The sequence below is a fragment of the Artibeus jamaicensis genome, unplaced genomic scaffold (assembly GCF_021234435.1).
Source record: "Artibeus jamaicensis isolate MK-2021 breed Jamaican fruit bat unplaced genomic scaffold, CSHL_Jam_final contig_477, whole genome shotgun sequence".
Lineage (NCBI taxonomy): Eukaryota > Metazoa > Chordata > Mammalia > Chiroptera > Phyllostomidae > Artibeus > Artibeus jamaicensis.
In genome coordinates this window covers 6,164,753-6,188,016 of record NW_026521854.1, presented here as the reverse complement: position 1 = coordinate 6,188,016, position 23,264 = coordinate 6,164,753, and the positions used below count along the sequence as shown (strand labels likewise).

General features: G+C 49.6%; 3 protein-coding genes across 7 annotated transcripts in view; 2 read left to right on the top strand and 1 right to left on the bottom strand.

Annotated features, from left to right (window-relative positions):
• Positions 1-6,538, top strand: part of GATAD2A (GATA zinc finger domain containing 2A) — a 105,310-nt gene extending 98,772 nt beyond the window's left edge. For 4 of the 5 annotated variants that reach the window (XM_037152613.2, XM_037152612.2, XM_053668090.1 and 1 more), the window contains 4 exons: positions 1,015-1,313; positions 1,990-2,064; positions 2,340-2,535; positions 4,713-6,538. In XM_037152613.2, coding sequence (XP_037008508.2) covers positions 1,015-1,313; positions 1,990-2,064; positions 2,340-2,535; positions 4,713-4,843 — 701 coding nt within the window. In that variant the 3' untranslated portion in view covers positions 4,844-6,538. The remainder of the gene's footprint in view (positions 1-1,014; positions 1,314-1,989; positions 2,065-2,339; positions 2,536-4,712) is intronic. The other variant, XM_053668091.1, reaches the window with a different exon arrangement.
• Positions 6,539-11,342: 4,804 nt separating this feature from the next.
• On the bottom strand, positions 11,343-13,766 carry TSSK6 (testis specific serine kinase 6). Its single transcript, XM_037152611.2, has one exon. It carries the CDS (start codon positions 13,001-13,003, stop codon positions 12,182-12,184), a length of 822 nt encoding a protein of 273 aa, XP_037008506.1. The 5' UTR covers positions 13,004-13,766; the 3' UTR covers positions 11,343-12,181.
• Positions 13,767-13,780: 14 nt separating this feature from the next.
• Positions 13,781-23,187, top strand: NDUFA13 (NADH:ubiquinone oxidoreductase subunit A13). Its single transcript, XM_037152726.2, has 5 exons — positions 13,781-13,909; positions 21,000-21,078; positions 22,292-22,363; positions 22,762-22,831; positions 23,002-23,187. The coding sequence occupies exons 1-5, from the start codon at positions 13,816-13,818 to the stop codon at positions 23,119-23,121; spliced, it is 435 nt and encodes a 144-aa protein (XP_037008621.1). The 5' UTR covers positions 13,781-13,815; the 3' UTR covers positions 23,122-23,187.
• The last annotated feature ends 77 nt before the right edge of the window (positions 23,188-23,264 follow it).

The following is a 23,264-nucleotide window of genomic DNA, read 5'->3' as shown; positions in this document are numbered from 1 at the left end:
GCCTCCTGAGAGCCAGGCCCCGATGAGGTCCAGGGGTCTCCACATGCGTGGCCCAGGGGACAGACAGCAGCATTGTGATGTGGGTGTGCCATGAGGCAGGTGGGCAGTGAAGAGGAATGCCTGACATGACAGGTGTTGCTTCCAGACAGAAAGTCATCATAGAAGTGGTACTTTGAGTGTTCTGAGCCCCTAAGATGGGAGAGGGATACCTACCCCTGAACCAGACTCACTAAATCACCCTCCTCAAAAGCAATTTGAAAGTGCACCTACATGTCAAGAGGTTTCCTGAATAAAAGGGCATAAATAGGATAGTGATCAAAAACAATGTTAGAAGTGGTGGTAAAAGCCATGTTGCCTCTTTGGGAGCCTCCACCAGACACTGAACTGGGGGCACTTGTGCCCTGCGATGGACCTGGTAGTGACATTAATTGAGCAGCCAGCCTGAACCCTCTTCCTGTGTGATCTTGTCAGCTTCTCAGTGCTGAGGAGGAGGCATAGTTACAACTGGTCCAGGGGAACAGGGGAGGGGCTGACAGGCTCCACCTGTCGTCAGGTTGCCTGAAGGGACCACAGAGAGGGTTCAGGCTCTGATGCGGCCTGATTATGTCTGAGCCCTTTTGGTATCTCCTTTATGATGAAGTCATATTATTGGCAAAAGAGCTGTTGCAAGGCCAGTATAGGAAGGGCACAAGGCTGAGTCGGGACAAGATGCCTCCCCATCCTGCTCTGTGGGTGGGCAAGGCGATTGGGGGAGCCCAAGTCGGTGGCACAAATGTTTTTGAGAATTTATACCAAAGATGCTTGACCCACAGCGTTTCTAAAGCTTTGGCCAGAAAATCTTCCCTGAGGCCTGGTCCAGTGTATTCACACAGTTGGCATCAACTTTAGTTTTCTGATAATTGCTGGGCCACGTGGCTTAGGATGCTGCTCATGTTCTATCCTGCATCCCGGGTGGTGGGGGTTCTGACTTGTGTCTTGTTTCTTTGACATGTGCCCACCCACGTGTCCCTACAGCGGGCAGGATCTCAGCTGCCGTTGTGCTGTCCCGGGAGCCCTACATGTGTGCACAGTGCAAGACAGACTTCACATGCCGCTGGCGGGAAGAGAAGGGTGGTGCCATCATGTGTGAGAACTGCATGGCGTCCAACCAGAAGAAAGCGCTCAAGGTGGAGCACACGAGCAGGCTGAAGGCTGCCTTTGTGAAGGCACTGCAGCAGGAGCAAGAGATCGAGCAGCGCCTTCTGCAGCAGGGCCCTGCTCCTGCTCAGGCCAAAGCTGAGCCCACCACTGCCCCACACCCCGCTCTGAAGCAGGTGAGTCCTTGTCTGGAAGCCAGAGCTGTGACTTGGGGGCCTGGGAGCTGGACTGGGGCCTGGCCCTCTAGGAGAGGTGTCTGTTCCCTGGCAGGGAAGTTGTCCCTAGCAGGCACAGTGTTCTGGCATTCAGTCGCACACTCAGCAAGCATCTGCCTGATTGTTAACTGCGTCTAAATTGCATTTAATGGTGGTGTTTGGTGGTGAAAATACTAATTTGCCGTTTCTTTAGATTTTGTAGCTTTTACGCTCAGTGTGCCGGCTGACAAGTACTTCTTGTCTTTAAGGACTTTTCTGAAAGCCACATTGAGATACAAAAGAGGCGTTTCGAAGAACTGTTCTAGCTAAATTAAGGAGAGAAGGAAGTTTGAAATCAAGGGTTTTTTGGTTGTTTTTGTTTTTTGGCTGCTTTTTTTAATGCTCTGCTTTCCCACCCCATAGATCCAGAGCTCCCTGTTGGCAGTTTTTTGTATCTTTGGAAGTAATTTGTAACTCACTAATGACCACATCTTCTCAAGGTCTCTGCGTAGTGGGAGGCCACACTGCCCTCAGGAAACGACCTGTCCTGTGAGGACTAGGATTCGTGTGGCCACAGCTGCTGCCCTTTGGTCACTCTAGGTCACCCTGGGCTGGCCTGTGGATGGTGCTGACCTTGATTTCAACCCCATTTGTGTAGGTCATAAAACCCCGGCGTAAGTTGGCGTTCCGCTCAGGAGAGGCCCGCGACTGGAGTAACGGGGCTGTACTACAGGTCAGAACTGCAGTGCTGGGAGTCCCCTGCACCGTGCCACCAACCAGCCCTCACGCCCCAGACCGTGACCACGTCAGCTGCCTGCATCTGTCTGTTTCTCTCTCCCTCTTTCCGTCCCTTGTCCCCTCGGTGTAACCTGGTCTCCTGATTTTGGACTTTAGGGACCCTGTGTGGGTGGGAAGAGGTCAGCCACAGCAAGGAAAGGCTGCACTGAGCGTCTCACCCTCTGCCCTTCCCTTCCCTGCATGAGCCATTATATCCTCTCTCCACTGTAGGCCTCCAGTCAGCTGTCCCGGGGCTCGGCCACAGCACCCCGAGGTGTCCTGCACACGTTCAGCCAGTCACCCAAACTGCAGAATGCAGCTTCAGCCACAGCCCTCGTCAGCAGGACTGGCAGACATTCCGAGAGAGCTGTTAGTTCTGGCAAGGGCAATGCCACCTCCAACTGGAAGAAGGCACCCCTGAGTACAGGTGGGTAGCCTCTCAGGGGCTCTAAGTGGGAATCTTGCTGGGGTTGGGTCCGCTCCTTTCTTATTTTTTAACGAAGACATGCATGTGCACAGGGTGAAGGGAAGTGGCACAAAGGGCCCTGGACCCCCAGATCTGCTCCCTTAAGAGCAGCTGCCTCCAACTCTTTGGCTAAATCTCTTCTGTTCCCTAAATAGGCTGCACTGATCAAGTGGCAGCCCTAGATAGATGCTAATTGCTCTCACCGTCTCCACACTCTGTATCTAAACTTGCAGCCCTTGATGCGAAATGTGGGACAGATCCAATTCAGGCAGTTGCCCCATCATCTGGTGGACTCCTGTCAGCATAGACAATAGTCCTATCCTCCTTCCTGCCATAGGGCACACCTGTTTTTACTGTTAGCGTATGCCTTTCCTGCTGTACTATTTCTTGCTCACCCATACAGTGTCCTTTATTCCCTGGTCTGCAGGCTACTCTCTTACCCCTTCTTCTGGCTTGGACAGGTCAGGAGGTGCAAAGTGCAGAAGAGATCAAGATGCAGGGCGGGGAGGAGGGGGACCCTGGCACGGGGGCTGAGATTTTAACTGGGGTGAGCCGAAAAGGCCTCTCTGAGGAGACAACATTTGAGGAATGGTCCAGGGGATGTGGAGATGTTCAGATAGGTATTTTTCAGTCCTCCACAGCCCCATCATCCTGGTTCATCTTGTTATTTTTAAAATTTCTTATTTATGTGCTAACATTAGAAGAAAATTCACTATTTTTTCTTGTGTCTGTCAAAAATGGGAAAGTGAAATGTAGGCACAAAAGGTTGAGTGAAGGGCATGGGTGAGAGTGCTCGATTGTAGGAGTTGAGCACATGCCGCATCCCTACAGGAAGAAGCAGCTCCATCATAGAGAGACCCTGGTCAGACCTGGGAAGGCAGGGATGTTAGTGCAACTGAAATACAGGAACCCACTATATATTCAGCTGATCATGGGGTAGAGAGATGCTCAAGTGTCAGTCTCCCACAGGAGAGGAGCTTAGGAGAAAAAAGACATTCATCTGACTGCAGAATAATTTGGGCTGCCTGCCCTCCTTTTCAAAAGTTGGGAACACGTCAGGCATAGACAGTTTTGCTCAGCATGTATAAGATACAACTGAAAACTCACAGGCTGGTTAGAAATTCCTTTTATGGTAAATTTGAAAGTATATGAAACAAATGGAAAAGTCAAGTTATGAGTATATGCATGTGTACACTGTTAGCAGTCATGTGAGAACTGTGAGTGCACTTAAGGGTAATGTTTGAAAAGTAATATGAAGGAGTAGTTGCTGAAGTAAAGTGTGAAGGCTTAGAAGACACTTTCCCAGGAGAGTCTGCCACGGCTCCTGGTTACCTGGGTTTCTAGGTGGTGGTTTGGGGGAAACCGGGCGGGATCTAGTTGGCGGTGCTGCCTTGAACATGCATAGTGCATTTGACCTCAGAACCTTTTGTTCCACAGAGTGTATTAACCAAAAATACTCTTGGGTTAATACATTTATTCTGGGAGGGCCCTACTACAGCTGGGGATCCAGAGCAGTCCTTACGCCAGGCCAGCCAAAAACTGAGGTGCGCTGGTGTGTCTGTGTGTGTCAGTTTTTCATTTTCCGATTAGAAAAGTGATGCTAATGCACCGTGGCTGGTGTAACTCAGTGTATTGAGTGCAGGCCTGCGAACCGAAGGGTTGCCGATTTGGTTCCCAGTCATGGCACATGCCTGGGTTGTGAGCCAGGTCCCCAGTGGGGGGCGCACAGAGGCAGCCACACATTGATGTTTCTCCTCTTTTCTTCTTGCTAAAAATAAATAATATCTTTTAAAAAAGTGATACTAGTTCATTGGGGAAATTGAGGGAATATAAAAAGGGAAGATGATGGCAGTGGCTAGTACTTTCTACCTCAGGAGAACAAATGCAGCATTTAGGAGTGTTCCTTAGTCATCTCTTTTCATGTTACATGTGTAAATAAGTTTCCTACAAAGGGATTTTGCTGTGGTTGCTATTTGGTGTTTTTTTGAATGGTATAATGAGAGACAGTTACCATCTTGTTTTAAGTTCTCTTAGTTCTGAGACTGGGAGTTTTGCTGCCCATACTTGGTGGGCCCTGTGTCCTCCTGAACCTACCCCTGACTGGGGCTGTCTTAGTCTGTTGCTCTGTTCTATTGCAGGTGGGGCCCTTGCATTTGTCAGCCCAAGCTTGGCAGTACACAAGACCTCCTCGTCTGTGGACCGCCAGCGGGAGTACCTCCTGGACATGATCCCACCACGCTCCATCCCTCAGTCAGCCACGTGGAAATAGTGCGAGCCGGCCCAGTGGAGAACAGGCTCCCTCCTCCCTCCCACCTGGCCTGCCACCCTCTGCTCGATGGGGAAGACACCCTACTCCCCAAGACAGCGAAACAAGCATCTGCCACACTGTGGTAGCAAGAGCTCTGTTCTTGGCTGTAAAGTCTTGTCGTGGCTGGAGGGCTGCTTCACAGGTGGATGAGGATTATCATTACTGGGGGACCTTTCCCATGGGCTTCCCTCCTTTCTTTGCCTTTAGTTTGCCCAACACCAGCAGAAAATTGGACCTCGAGGGCTGGTTCTGCTCCTGCCCTCTCCTTCAGCCCCCTCAGGGCACATGGGCGGCCTGGACACTGTGACACACTCGGGCAAGACCGGAGCTCGGGGCTTCTGAGGTTGAGCGGACCGTTCTGTTTTGTTTTTGCTTTTTCCCATCTTAGCCTCCCAATCTTTGCCTTCCTTCACGGCAATCTCTAGGTTGACTTTTTTTTTTTTTTTTTAATCACCTCATGATGATGGAGTTTAAAGTAAACCATGCAGACCCAGGGGTTCCTGCCGAGCACAGCTCCCATGCCCCAGAGGATGGGCTGCTGACTGACCAGCCCTCATTCGCTCCAGTGGAAGGCTTGTGCTGCTGCTCGTCCCAGAGACACCCCCCCCAACCTCCCACACTTAGCAAAAGAACAAACTGCAACCCAGACCCAGCCAGAGAGCCTGGGATGCTGGAAGCCACGCTGCTGCCCTCGGAGAAGGGAGGAGAGAAATGGCGGCAACATGCAGAGCCTGAGTGGGAAGTTGGAGGGGCGGGCTATTGTGTGTTTTTGTTGTTGTGGTTTATTTTATTAAATTTTTCCTTTTCTTTTCCTCCTTATTTTGATGGACAACATCCCAAGCTGCCCTGGCCTGTACTCCCGTCAGGTGTGTCAGGTGGGGAGGTGCCCTGCCCCCACAGACTTCAGGGTTTCCATTTGGGTCTAGTTTAGAACCTTCCCTTCAAGGATGGCCATGCTGCCAGCATTCACCATCAGGTTTTCTTTTTAACCCTCTTTAGAGTCCACAGAGATGTCTTACAAAGGATCAGGTCTGCTTAGTTGTTTCATTTTGGTTTCTCCCACTCCTTAAAAATCATTTCCATGAGGAAAGGCAGAAGATGTCATGTGCATGCTGTACATGAGACCAAGGCCATACATGTGAGGGTGTCCCATGTGTGTGCACATGTGTGTATTGATGTGGAGACGGGTACACCGCTCCCCACTTCAGCCCCTGCCCTGGTTTTCCTGTCCATGCAGTTAGGGACTTAATTTAAAATCCTTATTTTGTAGGGCTGCCTTCTTCAAACACACTGCTTCAACATTCTAATAAAGGCTCATTTAACCCCCTCTCACGTTGTATGAATATCAGTGTTTAGAAAACTTTTTTGACATGCGGTAGAAGACCTAGTTTTGGAAAACCTTTTTTTTTTTCTGTAGAACCCTAAATTTCTCATTGATTTTTGTTTTGAGTAGATGGGCTGAAGGAGGGGAGGGCAGGGAAGGGTGGCTTTCATTAAGATCCAGGGATTTGGGGGGAAAGAGGGAAATTAACATTCAGGAGTGAAGGGGAAAGGGTGTGTTCATACACCAAAAACCCAAAAGAATATGTAAGCATTTCTATTCCTTGCATTTTTCTGTGTGCCTGGTAAATAAATACCTGTCTTATACTACCCTGAGCTGCTATCCCTCTCTGTTCAGTTACCTGGGCCAATCTTTCCAAATCCCCCAACAAGGAGCACCACTGGCTGGCCACCCCCAGCAAATAGACCTCAGTTCTGTGCAATAATGGGATCAGGTGTCTGGGCCAAGGTCTCTTTGCACTGGAGGGTTGTGCCAGGATTGTTATACTCCCAGTTGGGTTGACTGGGTCTGTGACTCAAGGGCATATGTTGGTCCCCAGCACCATCAGAACCTGGCTCATCACATGCTTAGGAACCACATGTCATCTCAGCTTGCCTGGCCATACCACCTTGGCTGGACAGGACAGCTGCGCCCTGGCTTTGCCTTCTCCAGTTAACACTCAGGCACATTCCCATCAGGGAGGACCTACTGTGGTAGAAACGTAGCTTTTTTTAAAAGGGGAGCAAGACGCCCAGTCTGGTGTGGCTCTGGATTAAGAGCAGGCTGTGAACCAAAGGGTCTCTGGTTCAATTCCCAGTCAGGGGCACATTCCTGGGTTGCAGGCCAGTGGGGGGCACACAAGCAGCAACCACACATTGGTGTTTCTCTCCCTCCTTCCTTTCCCCTTTCTAAAAAGTAAAATATTTTTTAAAAAAGGGAGCAACTACATGAGAGGCTTTAATCTTTAGTTCAGTTCTGTTTTGTAACTCCTACCTCCTCCCTTTTTCTTCAGTTTCCCACATTGCCGTGTAACATCTGACAAACCCCAAATGGGTGGTTATGTGATTAAGTTAAAGGTCTTTGCCTTTTTTTTTTTTTTTTTTTTAAGATTTTACGTATTTTTAGAAAGAGGGAAAGGGAGGGAGAGAAACATCTTAATATGTGGTTGCCTCTCACGTGCTCCCTACTGGGGACCTGACTTGCAACCCAGCCATGTGCCCCAACTGGGAATTGAACCAGGGACCCTTTGGTTTGCAGGTTGCCACCTCAATCCACTGAGCCACACCAGCCAGAGCTGTATTTTGCCATGTTAATACACACATTTTTGTCCCAATTGGTGTTTTTTTTTTTTTTTTTAAGAGGGGAAGGGAGGGAGAAAGGGTGATGTACTAGAGCTAGATCAATCAGTTGCCTCTTGTGCACACCCCCTACTGGGGGCCTGGCCCACAACCCAGGAACATGCCCTGATTGGGAATCAAACCAGCAACCTGTCAGTTCACAGGCTGCACTCAATCCACTGAGCCACACCAGCCAGGTAGTGCCCAAATTTTTGAGGGGAAAAATTAAGATGTGCATTATACATTAAGTATAATGATTGCATGCCATGGCTATATAATATCGTGTATAATGCACACAAAACTTCGGTTGTGCATTATGCCCAGCAAAATATGATCAATACCTCTTTGCATGTGGAGTTTGGACATACTAGGAAAGGATGTCAATGGTAAGGGTATTCTCCCAGCAGCAAAGTTCACTCCCTCAAAATCTGCCACAGCACTGGGGTCCTGGTCTCAGGAGCATCAGGACTGAGGAATCCTGGTTTCCAGAAGCAGTGAGAATGTGGGAGGCCCTAGGCCCAAATGATGGTAATAGTCTCTAATTATTTGTGACACAAACCCGACAGCGACCGGAAACTTTAACACGTCAGCTGCCCCGTGACTGGAGCATGGGGCCTACAAAGCTCATTCCCAGTTTTGATGAGGGAGCAGGTTTGAAGCACCGAGTGTGTCAATGTGTAAGTGCACAGATACATGTATGCCCACTTAAGAGCTACCCATGGCTCTGGCCATCCTGCCCTTGTCTAATCCAGTGTCTTAACTCTGAAGCCAGAGCTCCTTTTTTTAAGAGATACCAATTTGTCGTTTTACCAACATGCATTCATTGGTTGCCGCTTGTATGTGCACTGACTGAGATAAAACCCACAACCTTGGCATATTGGAACAATGCTCTAACCAACTGAAGCTACCCAGCTAGGGCGTGGACCCACATCTTTGACAAGGCTGAAAATGGCCCTACACCAGGAGCCTCTCCTCCAAGACCTTGGAACAAAAAGCTCTCACTAGTGCAGAGAGAATAAAAGAAGCAATTGAGTACAGCCTTGTCACGAGTCCCTCTGGTCACTCCTATGGGCAGGGAGATGAAGTTTTAACTCCAGTAGGCTTTTTAAAAATCCTCACCTGAGGATACAATTATTGATTTGAGAGAAAGAGACAGTAACACAGTAACATCAATCAGTTGCTTTCCATGTGCAAACCTGCAACCTTTCAGTAAAAGGGACAATGCTGCAACCAAATGAGCCACACCAGGGAGGAATTTTCTGTGTAAGGTAAACATTCTCATCACAGGGGTGGAAATAATGGAAATGACGGTCTTTGATGCTCCACCATAGGGTTTCCTTTTTTAAATTCTGAGTTGTATACTGCACATGACACTTGCCTGAAGAACTTGAAGATTTTTTTATAGCTAAAGTTTTATAATCCTTAACAAAGTATAATAAACAGGTACAACACTGCAAGGTTTTTTGGGAAGTGGATTAGAGAAGTGGATGACAAGTTGGCTATATTTCTCTTTTGGCCCCTCAGTCCTGGTTTTCCTGCATTATTTAGTCCAGCAGTGGAGCAGGTTGGAAACTTGGATAAGTGCAGCAAGGTAACTATATTTATTTTTTAAAATTTTATTTTTAGAGAGGGGAAGGGGAGGAGAAAGAGTGGGAGAGAAACATCAATGTGTGATTGCCTCTCGTGTCCCCCACTGGGGACCTGGCCCACAACCCAGGCATGTGCCCCAACTGGGAATGGAACCGGTGATCCTTTGCTTCACAGGCCCATGCTCAGTCCACTGACTTACACCAGCCAGGGCGGTAGCCCTTTATTAAGGGGGAAGAAGCAAAGAATGAGACATCTGCACCTTGGACTTCATTTGGACTTTACTTCCATGGATAGGGAGTCCTCCCCAACTGGGTGCTATGGTCTCGCCTCCAGCTCTCCATCTCCACCACAACCATGGGCTTTAAGGCCTGGGGGAGTGTGGTGAGACTCCAGTGGGTTTTTCCCATTTTGGCTCTTAGCCCCTTCCAGTATCCACCCTTGAATGGTAGGTTTTTCTGAAGTGCTTTCAGGCTTGGTTCCCCATTGTGTCTTTGCTGCAGGACACAATATTACAGATGCAGGTTTTAAGTACAAAGGGAGCCACCCATCCAGGGTGAACAATTAAACAATTTGTTCAATTCCCTGAAATGAACAATTTCTTGTTGAAAATCTGTTTTCAGAGGTTAACAGCTTCAAATTTTATTCATAACATGAGCCCTGTGTTTAATTTCAAAATGTTACCACTGTTTTCCTAAGCGCATTTATTTATTTATTTTGCTGGTTCTTGATTTTGTTGTTAAGGTATTCCTGCCTCTGGCAGTGAGCACTGCCTTCCCCAACAGCCAGTTTGGTTTCACCTGGGCAGGCACAGAGCTGACAAAAGTTAAACCCAAACCAGTCTACGTGTGACACACTGACTGCTGCCCTATGCTCTAACACTGGCTGCAAGAAGTGCACTTACAGGATGCTTTCTCAGGGGCTTTGCTCTTAGCCCTCAGGTGAATCTTTGCTGGATCAACCAAAGGCTTCTTGGCAGACCCAGGGGGCGAGTCTCAGTTTTTCCAGCTAACAAATGGGACACTCACATCTGGTTCCAAGACTGTCCCTCCCTAAACCAAGCCATGGCCATGGGGTGGGAGGATACCTTGGCTCATTGCTTATGCAGATTCACTAGTGAAGGACAGAAATAAGCATATGCCACACCCCAGGCATTGGATCAAACCTGTGACAAGGGCAAAGTGAAGAATAGTGACAGTCCTGACCAGTGTGGCTCAGTTGACTGGCTGTCATCCTACAAAGCAAAAGGTCGCTAGTTTGATTCCCCATCAGGACGTGCTTGAGTTGTGGCTTCAGACTGATGGATGTTTCTCTCTTCCTCTCTCTCTAAAATCAACAAACATATCAAGTGAGTATTAAGAAAAAAAGAATAGTGACAGAGGAGGTAAGCTTGGTAGGCCAAGTCTTGAATGAAAAGGAGAAAAGTATTGCTGGGAGTGGGTACAGCCAGTGAAAAGTCTCAGGTTAGACCAAGCCTGGCAGGGAGAGGATGAGGGCAATGTGGCTGGATGGTGGGAAACAGGGGTGAAGACGTGACTTTTATTCTGAGTGCAATGCCACAGCCCTTCCAACAACCGCAAGGTTGAGTTCCTGACTCTGTTTTCCAGGTGCAGATCCTGAGGTATGGTCCAGGTCAGGAGAGGTACCTGGACCATACCTCAGGTGGAGCAGGTAGAATTAAGACTTAGGGAGACATTTCCCATACCAGTAACCTCATCCTAGCAAAATAATCCCCACACTCCTCCAAGCCATGTGTGGTCCCCTCTCCAGACAATACACCTTTACCTCTCCACCTCCTCTCCATTCCAGCCACAGGAGCTTCCTGGCATTACTCAAACACATCAGCTCCATCCTGTTTGGGAACTCAAGAAAAACTTCCTGCTGTTTCCAATGTCTGATTCCTTCAGGGTTCTGCTCAGATATCTCCTTCAATCCCTCAGGTTGTCACCCCCAACCTAGCATTTAGTACAACTGACAATTTTTAGATTTCCAAGTAACTTTTTACTTTTCACTTGCCTCCTCACTGAGGGCAGAGATGAATCTAAGCCCCTTTTCTAAGTCTCAGAGTCTGGCACACAGCAGGCATTCAATAAATGGTTGAATGAAGACTGAACGAATCAGCTTGCCTGGCAGATTTATGCCACACCTTTGACCTGCCCCACCGTTAGCCTAAGGAAGGGCCCTCACTAAGAAGAGGTTCCACCACCTTCCCACCTTCAGCCATATTTGGGTTCAAACCCCAGCTGTGTTCTGGGGCACGTGACATATATGTGGGCCTCAAATTCCTCGTCTGTGAACGCTCAGTCGACGTCAACACAGCGCCTTCTGAAACACAAGAAAGATGCTGGGCCTTTGCTCCCCAGCCCAGCAACTCTATTCCCGGGGCCATCACGACGCCGGGGATGACCTTAAAGCCCCCTGGACCCTTCCCAGGATGGGAGGGGGGCGGCAAATGGTCCGGGTTCTAATCCCCCAACTCCCTTTTGAGAACTGTAGCAAGAACCTTTACAAACCTTTCCATAAAACAGAGCTTAGGCGCCTGCCTTCCGGGGGAGAGAACCCCCCCTCACACCAATCCGTAAAAGGTGGCCATCGCTAGAGCCCAGGTGCGAGACAGAGCGAGTTTATTGCAAATTACAACCAGGGTGGCGCCCGGAGGGCGCCGTCCCGCGACCGCCTCAGCCACAAGCTGAGAACCGACACATCCCCGGTGCTTGCCCTCGCCGGCAGCTGCTCAAGGAAGCCTATTCCGGCTGCACAACCGTCGCTCATTCCGCGCAAGGCGCAATGCTTCCGCATCCTCTGGTCCTGTCCCTTCCTGGGGCCTTCTTGCAGGGAATTGAGGATGTGCATGCAACCTCCTGCTTTCCAAATCGTGCAGGAGGAACTGGATTCGAAACCGAATCGATCACGGCCCCGCGGTCAAGGAAGAGGGAAAAGGGGAAAGGACGCTTGGCGTCGCAGGACTCTGGAAACACGCCTCCCGAGCGTGCGCCAAGCATGCGCAGCGCTTGCGCAGTGCTTGGGGAGACGAGGAGAGGGGGACCCCGGCTTTTAGCCGGAGTCTCCAGCGCGCAGCCAGCCGTTGCGCGCTACCTGGCCTGCGGAAGGTCTGGCCGACGGGCTGAACTGCAGCAATTCCGTGATTAGGGCCTTGCAGCGTTCAGACAGTTCGAGGCCGTTGGGGTAGAGGACGCCGCGCTTCTGGCGCCTTGGCAGGCCAGCGATGTCTGAGTCGTCGAAGGGCATGCATCCGGTAACCATGACGTAGAGCACAACGCCTAGGCTCCACACGTCGTACTTCTTGGGGTCATAGGGGATGCCCAGCAGAACCTCAGGCGATGCGTAGGCTGCCGAGCCGCAGTAGGTGGTGCTCAGGTCAGGGTAGCCATGGGCCTGGCGGCCAAAGCCAAAGTCGGTGAGCTTGACGCGGCGCTCGTCAGGGCTCAGCAACACGTTTTCGCACTTGAGGTCGCGGTGTACCAGGTGGTGGTCGTGCAAGTAGCGCACGGCACCGGCTATCTGTGCAAAGAGGTCGCGCGCCTGACCCCCGGGGATGCGCCCGTTGCGCTGCACGGCCTGCAGCAGGTCGGTGGCGGCTGCCTCCATCACGATGTACAGCTTCCCGTTGCACACCTCGATGAACTCGAAGACGTGCACAATGTGCGGGTGCCGCACGCCTCGAAGGATGGACAACTCGCGCGGCAGAAACTTGTTGACGAAGTCTGGCGGGGCGCGCCGCCGGTCCACCACCTTAATGGCTACCGTGCCCTTGTATTTCTTCGACGTGGCCACCTTCACCTTGGAGTAACTTCCCTCACCTATCGTGCGGCCCAGTTTATAGCCGAGCTCGCTCAGGAGTTTGTCGCCCGACATGGCGCCTGGGGCGCAGGGAGCAGGAGGCGGCTGCTGTCGGGGGCGGCCGGACTCCAATCTCGGGCCTAACCCATGGTGCTTGGCACCTGCACACCTGCACCCCCATGTGCCCACTCCTCGGCCCCCTCTGCCGCTGTGCCTTTTATTGCCCGGGTAACAATTTCTGCCTTGTGAAGTGACCGCGGGCGTCACCTCACTTCGGGGTGGGGGCCCCGCGGGCGTCACCCCGCCTAAGAAAGGAGGCTCCCCAGGGCGCTATGGCTTTGTGACTCATAATCGCTCTGAATGGTCCAGTTCCCGATGAGAGGCTACTAACAAGGAAGGGCTTCCTACCACTACCAAGGAGCAGAATCCGTGCCTGGGGTTGGGGTGGCTCCTCGCAAGTCCAAATATGAGCAGCAGCAGCCCCCACCCAACTTCTTGTACCCAGCCCGCACAAACCCGGAGGGGGAGAAAACGAGTAAGGGGGATTAGCTCGGTGAAGCGGCTCTCTCGGCAGTTTGATTGCCCTGCACATCCCCCCAGAGGGAAAGTGAATGGGAGGTCGTTTGATGCAAGGACACGGGTGACCCGACGGCCTCCAGAAGCCCACACCGACTGAGCTGCGCCCCATCTTGGAGAAGAAATAACAATTCTTTGGCCGCGTAGAGTATCGCATCCCGAGCTCTCCGGCGCTGAACAGTTGCTACACAAGCGCCCTAGGCTCCCCGGCCCTCCTCTAGACCTGCGCTATAGCTTGCGCGCATTCATTGTGGCGGCGGCATCTGATACGTCACTTCCGTCCACGACCGGAAGTGTAGAACCCTGTGAACATGGCGGCCTCGAAGGTGAAACAGGACATGCCCCCGCCGGGGGGCTACGGCCCCATCGACTACAAACGGAACCTTCCGCGTCGGGGACTATCGGGTCAGTGTCTGTCTGCGCCGAGTGTCAAAATTTGGGACTTTTGGGTGCCGCAAATGGGGCGGGACGCTGGGGAAACTAACAGGCCTCAGTCTATCTGCAGTGTGATGCGAGGCGGAGTCCGGAAATCCCACATACTGTCAGTGGTAGCAAGGGTAACTACTGAAATTTGTCGAACAGTTACTAAGTTTTTAAATTTCTTCTCTTAACATGTCTGAAGTCAGTCTTGTTAATTATTCCCATTTCACAATAGGTTAAGCGGAAATTAGTATAGTATGCGTCCCTAGCCCTTTTCCGTGCTTCCATTTTACAGGTGGGGAAACGGGCCCAAGAGAGGCTGCGACCTTCCCCGCCAGGATGACCTATAGTAAAGCGGGGGCCAAACCTCAGAACACCGAAGGAATTTAAAAGCTGTTCTATGTGGTGGATCCTTGTTGGTGTCCCCACCTGCAGCATATCCCTGGAATATGTATTCTTAAGTATTTCCAATGTTTTAAGTAATTTTTTAAAAAAATTTGCTGTTGCATTCGTCATAGAAAAATGTAAGAAAGGAAGTAAAAGGCATTCATACTCCACACCCAGGATTAACAAAGAAATACAAAGAAATTTAAAACATGTTAAGGGTGGCCCTGGTTGGTGTGGCTCAGTGGCTTGAGTGCCAGCCTGTGAACCAAGTGGTTGGTGTTTTCATTCCCAGTCAGGGCACATGCCTAGGTTGCAGGCCAGGTCCTCAGTAGGGGGCACGTGAGAGGCAACCACGCATTGATGTTTCTCTTCTCTCTATATCTCCCTTCACTTCTCTCTAAAAATAAGTGAAATCTTAAAAAAAAAAAAAACATGTTAAAGATGGATACATTTGCAGAAAATCATGAAACTTTAAAATATGCATATCCTGCAAATTATGTCTTAATTTTTTTTTTAAATCATGGACATGGTTTAAAAAGTCATGATTCAGACAGCAGGAAAGTTAATGTTTAGTGAAAATGCATATTCTTCCTCCCTTTCTTGGCTTTTTTTGTATTCCAGAACAGAAGTTGGTGAACTTTTTTTTAAAGATTTTATTTTTGTTTCTAGAGAGGAAGAAGTAGTGGGAGAGAGAAACACAGATTGGTTGCCTTTCGTCTACCTGGGACCTGCACCCAACCCAGGCATGTACCCTGACTGGGAATCAAACTGGCAGACTTTTTTTTTTTTTGCAGGGCAGCACCTAACAAAACTGAGCCACACTAGTCAGGGAGGCAAATTTTTTTTTTTTAATAAAGGGCCAGATAAATATTTTATGCTTTACCTGGCTGGTGTGGCTCAGTGGATTGAGCACCAGACTGCGAAGCAAAGGGTTGCTGGTTCAATTCCCAGTCAGGGCATGTGCCTGGGTTGTGCAGGCCAGGTACCCAGTAGGGGGTACATGAGAGACAACCACATAGTGATGGTTCCCTCTAAAAATAAACCAAAAAAATGTTTTTTTTAAAAGGTATAATTTACTTACTTTTAGAGAGAGGGGAAGGGAAGGAGAAAAGGGGAGAGAAACACTAATGTGTTGCTGCCTCACGTGGCCTCCACTGGGGACCTGGCCCACAACCCAGGCATGTGCCCTGACTGGGAATCCAACCAGTGACCACCTGGTTCTCAGCCTGTGCTCCATCCACTGAGTTACACCAGCCAGGGCAGTAAAATCGTTTTTAAAAAAATATTTTATGAGCCCTGGCTGGTGTAGCTCAGTGGATGGGGCACGGGCCTGCGAACCAAAAGATCGCAGTTAGATTCCCCATCAGAGCACATGCCTGGGTTGCAGGCCAGTTCCCAGCAGGGGCCAGTTCCCAGCAGGGGATGCACCAGAAGCAACCATACATTGATATTTCTCTCCTCCCCTTCTAAAGATAAATAAATAAAAAATTTTTTTAATTAAAAAAATAAATGAATAAAATGTTTAAAAGAAAAAAAGAACTGCAGACTATGATGAAATGGCATTAAAAAATATTTTATGCTTTACTTGCCAGGTAGACACTGCTACTCCTTTAAAAAAAAAACACAAACTCCTTTAAAAAAAAAAACTGTTTACAGATCTAAAAGTGTTACCCCAAGGGCCATACAGAAACAGGTTACAGAGTCCCCAGTTCCATTCCCAGTTAGGGCACATATCTGGGTTGTAGGCAGGTCCCTGGTGGGGGTTGTGTGAGAGGCAACCACACATTGATGTTTCCCTCTTTTTCTCTCTCCCTTTCCCTCTGTCTAAAAAATAAATAAAATCTTAAAAAACAACGAGAAAAAAACAGGTTACAGGCTAGATTTAGCACCATGTGGGCACTCAATTCATCCTGGAGCAGATTAAATGAATCTAATATAATCTGAGTCTCTTTTTCTCTCGTGGTATAACACAACACCCAGACCAGTGCACCCCATAGGTGTGCCATACGAGATCTGTTTACACATATGCACCTGTGTGACCTGTACCCAGACCAGGCTGCAGAAGGATTCCAGCCAATGGGCCTCTTTGTGCTCTCCCCAGTCAGCATGGTTGTTTTGTTTTGTTTTGTTTTTTATAAAGTCACAAACCGATGCTTTATACTGGACTTCTTTCTGTTCGTGTCACAGTTGTACCTCCTGTCGGTCCTGAGTGCCATTCCCTGGGGTTGGCTCTCCTGATGACATCCCTTTATACCAAATTCCATTGTAGCATATACCAACCCACCCCAGTACTTTCTTGGCTGCAGAGGTGTGAGGAAAATACCCCTCTGGTGCTGTGGTCTTTGTTTATGAACTCTGTTCATTAACTAGTTCAGTGTGCACATGGCTGTGGCCCTGTCTGAGTTCACTGTCACCTCACACCAGAATTCCACTGTGGTGAATGGTGGGACCTGGGCTAACCAGGGCCTGCCTTAGCCAGGGTGGGCCTGAGGAACTTCTCTGAGGAGTTCCTTGGGTGGAGGAAACAGCAAGTGCAAAGGCTCTATCCTGCACCCCACCCTCATCTTCTGTCTCCCTGGCTCTCTTCCAGCCGTACCTCTTTTGAGCCATGGTCCACAGCAGCTCCCTCCCCATTAGTCTTATCCTGCCCTGCTCTTGGTCACTGCCCAAGCTGGGTGTGGGTAGTGTCACCCGCACTGCCAGCATCCTAGAACATGCCACGCTGGGTCAGGCTGCCTTTGATTAAAGGCCCCAAAGGCCCCATGCTGGCCCCAAAGTGACTGCTACCCCCACACCCCCACATCTCTCACACCCAGCTTCTCTCTCCACTCCCTCACGTACCCACTGTGTGGCTCCTTTTTTTGTTGAGATTCCATACTGTATATTTCACCCATTTTGTGTGTACAAATTAACTGATTTTAGTCTATTCACAATTGCACAATCATCACTGTGGTGTAAGATTACAGCACTTTCATCACCCCAAAAAAGAAACCCCGTACGCATTAGCAGTCATTCTCCATTCTCCCTCCACCCTCTGACAACCACTAATCTTTCTTTCTGTGGATTTTTCTCTTCTGGACGTTTTATATAAATGCAATCTTTCACGATGTGTTTTTTTGATGTCTGGTTTTTTTCAGCACGGTATTTTTAACGTTCATATAGCATGTGTCTGTGCTTCATTCCTTTTTATGGCTGAATAATCTTGTATGGATGGACCACATTTTGTGTATTTATTTCCCACTTGATGCACCTTTGAGGTTTTTCTGCCTCTTCTCTGTTGTGAACAGTTGTGCTATGACTGCACATGTACAGGTGTCTATGTGGCACATGTTTCACCAGGAATGTAATTGCTGGGTCATGGTAACTACACATTGAACATTTTGAGGAACTGGCAAACTGGTTTTCACATTAGCTGTACCATTTTCCGTTCTCACCTACAGCATATGTGAGCTCAAATTTCTTCACATCTGGACAACACCAGTCTATTTTTTATTTTTTTGAGTCTCACATCCTGGTGGGTATGAGATGGTATCTCATTGTGGTTTTAATTTGCATTTTCTTGGTGACTAACGTGTTGGGCATCTTGTATTTATTAGCTATTTGTATAGCTTCTTTGGAGAAAGTCTATTCAGATCATTTACACAATTAAAAAATTTTTTAAAATTTTATTTATTTTTTTTAGAGAGGGGGAGAGAAACATCAGTGTGTGGTTGCCTCTCATGTGCCCCCTACTGAAGACCTGGCCTGCAACCCAGGCATGTGCCCTGAGTAGGAATCCAAACAGCAGTCCTTTGGTTCATAGCCTTCCACTCAATCCACTAAATCCACACTTTTCAGGGCCACTTACACCTTTTTTAATTTGGTTGTTCATCTCTTTATCATTGAGTTTTAATAGTTCTTTATATATTTTAGATATCATTTACTTCTCAGATACATGATATGCAGATACTTTCTCCCATTCTGTGGGTTATCTTTTCAGGTCCTTTAGCAGCACAAAAGTTGTTTTATTTTAAGATTTTATTTATTTATTTATTTATTTTTAGAAAGAGGGAAAGGGAGGGAGAAAGAGGGGGAGAGAAACACTGATGTGAGAACCATTGATTGGTTGCCTCTCACACATGCCCCGATTGAGGACTGAACCAGAAACCCAGGCATGTGCCCTGACCAGGAATCGAACCAATGACCTCTTTGCAGAATGACACCCAATCAACCGAGTCACTAATGTCAGTGAAGTACAATTCATCTGTTTTTTCTTTTGTCTCTTGTGCTTCTGGTGTCATATGTAAGAAACCATTGCTTCATCCAAGGTCACAGAGACTGACTCCTAAAAGTTTTTTAGTTTTAACTTTTACACAGAGGTCTTTAATCCATTTTGAGTTAATTTTTGTGGATGGGAGTAGGAAGGAGCACAGTATTCCTTTGCATGTAGCTATCTAGTTGTTCAATTTGCTGAAAAGACTATTCTTTCCCCCATTGAATTGTCTTGGCACCCTTGTATAAATTCAATTGACCATAAATGTGAGGGTTTATTTCTGGACTCTCGGCTCTGTTCCATCGATGTACATGTTTGTCCTTATGCCAGTGCCACACTGTCCTGTACACACAGCTGTGTGATAACTTTTGAAATTGTGTAATACGAGTCCTCCTACTTTGTTCTTTTTCTGAATTGTCTTGGCTATTCTGGTCCCTTGCATTTCCCTATGAATTTCATGATCTGCTTGTCGGTTTCTATTAGGTTGTAGGGGCTAGCGGGGAATTCTGAAGGGGACTGTGTTGACTCTACCTCATTTTGGATAGTGCTGCCATCTGAACAAAATGTTAAATTAAATTCTGATCCGTGAACCTAGGATATGTTTTCATTTATTTAGGTCTTTACCCATTGTCCATATACCCTTTATATATTTTATAAAGGGTATAAAAGAGTGGGTAGGCCACTCTTCTGCCTCCCCCACCATACTGGAAGCTCCAGAGGCACAGACATCCCCCACCCAGGGCCTGGAGTCTGGGCCTTGCAGCTTTAATGAGGAAGAAATGAATTAGGTCTGTATCATCATATAGGGTGCCAGGTCCTAGAATTTATATTACAGATGGACCCACACTTGGGTGCCTGTTGTGATGGCAAAGAATTTCCACACAAACAGCCTAGGTCTGTCCCCTGGAGTGGTGTCAGAAGGGGAGGCTCCTGGGCCTCTCTGCAGCTGTTGAAAAGAATGAAGCATCTCTGATGAAATGCCCTACACAGGCAGCCAACCACTGAGGTTGACAGGAGGGGTTCTGCCTCTGTGCAGGAACCAGGTTGCCCTCACTGACCAGAGCTGGTGGACTTTTTTAAGTTAGTTTGTATTTTAAGAGTTCACCTCTGGCTGGTGTGGCTCAATGGACTGAGCACTGGCCTGTGAACCAGAAAGTCTCTGGTTTGATTCCTGATCAGGGCACATCCCTGGGTTGGAGGCCCGGTCCCCAGTGTGGTCTCCAGAGGGGAAGAGAGGGAGAGAAACACTGATTGGTTTCCTCCGTATTCACCACAACTGGGGACTGAGCCCACAACCCAGGCATGTTCCCTGACGGAATCAAACTGGTGAGCTTTGGCTTTGCGGGATGACACCTAACCAACTGAGCCCCACTGGTCAGGGCCTAAGCTGGTGGTTTTAACAGGTTGAACTAAAGGGAAAAATAGGAACCAGTTTCTTACTTATCTTTGGGTCCAGCAGAGGTGCCTGATGAGCCTTGTGTCAGAGTTGAGCTGAAGAAGAAAGTCTTTATTTTGTCTCCCCATGAGGCCCACAGAGTGGCATCAACCATTGTTTACTGGTCCTTTACTGGGTATTAACTGGAGCTTGACCTGGCTGAGTTTGTCCACTTGTCACAGCAACCTCAAGGCCTGGCTGAAGAAGAGACTATGCTCAAAAGATGAGGGGGTGCAGGGCCAGCCAGCCTCAGCCAGGCCTCAGGTGTCTGGGCCTCCCTGGAGACCCCTGCAGGCCCACAGCCTGTCAGTCAGGATTATGGTGGATGCCTGCTGAAGCTTAGGAAATATTCATGGCATCCTGTCCCGTGGGGCCTGGGGTGGGAGCAGCAGCACCCCCGGAGGCCAGGGGGTTGGTGGCAACCCCTGGAGGGCACTGCCTGCCTCTGGCATTGTTCTCTAGCCCCCTGTGGGCAGTATGCATGGAAGTGGCCCAGGCAGCCAGGAGCCACCGTGGAGCTGGAACCCAGCCATGGACACCATTAGCCAAACCACCTCCTAGAAGATTGAGGTGCCAGGGCTGCCGAACCATGAACATGTAAACCCTTGAGCCCTCCGTCAGTCCCTGCCCAACCTGTACCTTCCAGGCACCCCAGCATGGGGGCAAAGGTGTTAAAGCTGCAACAGCCTTGCCTCAGAGAGAAGCTGAGGCTTCTCTGGTGTCCCCAGCCTGCAGAGTGGGCAAACATGATAGAGAGTGTTCTGCAGCCGTGGAAGAGGGGGTGTCCAAGGAAGGGGGCCGGTGGACATTCCATAGAGACAAAAAAATAGCCTGAAGAAATATTAGCCATCTCTGGGAAGGGGTTGGGGATTCTCACCTCTTCCATCGTGTATATTTCTGGGGTTACTTGTAGAGCAAGCGAATTTTGCTTCTTGAGAAGAAATGACAAAGGGTGACCTATTTCGCATGCAGATGCTGAGCTGGCGCTCCTCTCCCCGCAGGCTACAGCATGTTCGCTGTGGGCATTGGGACCTTGCTCTTTGGGTACTGGAGCATGATGAAGTGGAATCGTGAACGCAGGTAGGCCTCGTGCAGATGAGGGTGGGCCTCGTGCAGGTGAGGGCGTGTCTGTGGACTTGGTGTACATCAGGGACCCTTGTCAATCCCCCAGGCCCTAGGGACCCAGCAAGTCCATTGCTGGATTTTACCCTCAGCGATTGACTAGAGAGCAAAGGAGCTTGCCTCCAGGAGTTAACCAGGTGCTTCAAGGGTCCAGGTTAGGATATTCCATTGGGTAGAGGTGGAGGAGTAGCCCAGGAATAGGCTCTCCTAGAAGGCTTTTGTCCATGGTGACCAGGCAATGATGATATAAGGGCTTAGAGAGCAGATCATGCAAGACTGTGGCATGGCAGTTACATGGGGTCTGAGGGAACAAGTCCTGCCGGTGGACTCAGTTCAGATTCTCTCCACCTCTAAGCTCTCCTGAAGCCCTGCCAGGTGGCTGCAACCTGACTGCCTGGGCTACTGTACCATGTTCCACCAGTGCCATGTGTTTTAGCATCCCCCACAAGGCTGGGAATCTCTGAGGACGGTGCTAGAGAAGGCCCAGCTTATGGAGGGCACTCCACATTGTTCAGTGAATGCAGGAGCACCTGGTGGGTACTACTGGGTGTTAGGGCCCCTGTATTGGACCGGCAAGACCAGGCCCAGCCTCTCAGGGGCACAGAGTAGTAACCACAGTGTATGGCTGTGGCAGGGTTAGCAGCCTGGGGGATGGGGCAGGGAGAGGGATTGAAGTTCCTCTACTCCTTCCCTGTGCCTCTCTAAAATTCCTACTGATGTGGGGACAGACCAAAGGCCACTCCCTGGGCCACAACATAGCTCTCCTTTCCCCTACCTTCCAGCACAGACAGGGCTGGTGGCTTGGAAGATGCTGAAGAGCAGGGAGAAGAAAGGAACTGCCTGCCCAGGACTCACGCCCCAAAGTTATTTTGAGATGAAGGGGACGTGGTTTTGTAAGGCCTATAGCCCCGTGATGAACATTCCGCCTCCTTCACTGCAGTCATAGGCCTGGGCTATTTTTAGGATTAAAAAAAAAGTTTTTAATTGAAAAGAAAATGTGAAGCCAGCAGTCTTGTGGACCAACGCCTAAGCCAGCTGGGTCCCATCCTGCTTGCTTGCCTATTCCCCAACTACCATCCCATTCATTACCCTGAATGTCCAGGGACCAAGTTGTCAGCACCCCCAGCCTGTCCACTCGTCTGATCCAAGTGTTGGTTTTGGGGTTTCACAGGCGCCTGCAGATCGAGGACTTCGAGGCCCGCATTGCACTGATGCCGCTGTTGCAGGCAGAGAAGGACCGGAGGTGGGGCCACCAGGACCAGGGTCAGGAGGTCACAGGCCTGAGTTCCTCAGCATGCAGTGTGGGGACAGAGCAAAACTGCACATGGGGGCTGGCAGCTGCACCCTTGTACACATGGACTGCTATCACCCTTGGAGAGGACCCTAGACAAAGTGGATACCCAAGGGGGAGAACAGGAAGGCTTTCTTCAAGAGGGGAGGGGATGTTGGGGCTGGAGCAAGGGGATAGTAAGAGTTTGCTGGGGAGAAAGGTAAGGAAAGAAAGGAGTCAGTGTGTGCAGGGTTAGAAGTGACAGGAGATGATGGGGAGGTTGAGCAGGGAGGGGTCTGGCCAGGGGCATTAGGCAGGAGTCCCTTGGGGTTGTCAGGTCTGTCCCCCACCTCCCACTCCATCCTCGGCAGGGTCCTGCAGATACTTCGGGAGAACCTGGAGGAGGAGGCCATCATCATGAAGGATGTGCCTGACTGGAAGGTGGGTGTCATGCAGGGAGGAGGGCAGAGGTCTAGGCCACTGTAGAAGTGCAGCCTCCCACAGAAAACCTAGAACCAGGGTGGGTAGCAGGTGCGGGGTGAGGAGGGGAGAGCAGCAGCTTTTGACTGACAGAAGCCAGCACCCCCACCTATACTTAACTTCCTCCGCAGGTGGGCGAGTCTGTGTTCCACACAACACGCTGGGTGACCCCCATAATGGGTGAGCTGTATGGACTGCGCACAAATGAGGAGATTCTCAATGCTACCTATGGCTTCATCTGGTACACGTAGGGTCCACTCCTTGGCCGCTGGACCCCATCCCCTCCCCATGGAGAGAATAAATGCTCTGGAAATCTGTCTGCCTGTGTCCTAGGGACTGAGTGGCTCAGGGAGGAGAAGCACCACTGGGTCACATGTGATGTGGGGACTCAGGG

Excerpts from the sequence above, each read along its gene's own strand:
- TSSK6 (XM_037152611.2), bottom strand. The coding sequence starts at position 13,003 with ATGTCGGGCGACAAACTCCTGAGCGAGCTCGGCTATAAACTGGGCCGC.
- NDUFA13 (XM_037152726.2), top strand. The coding sequence starts at position 13,816 with ATGGCGGCCTCGAAGGTGAAACAGGACATGCCCCCGCCGGGGGGCTAC. Across the intron at positions 22,364-22,761 it reads CAGGCAGAGAAGGACCGGAG|GGTCCTGCAGATACTTCGGG; the intron begins GTGGGGCCACCA and ends CATCCTCGGCAG. Across the intron at positions 22,832-23,001 it reads AGGATGTGCCTGACTGGAAG|GTGGGCGAGTCTGTGTTCCA; the intron begins GTGGGTGTCATG and ends CTTCCTCCGCAG.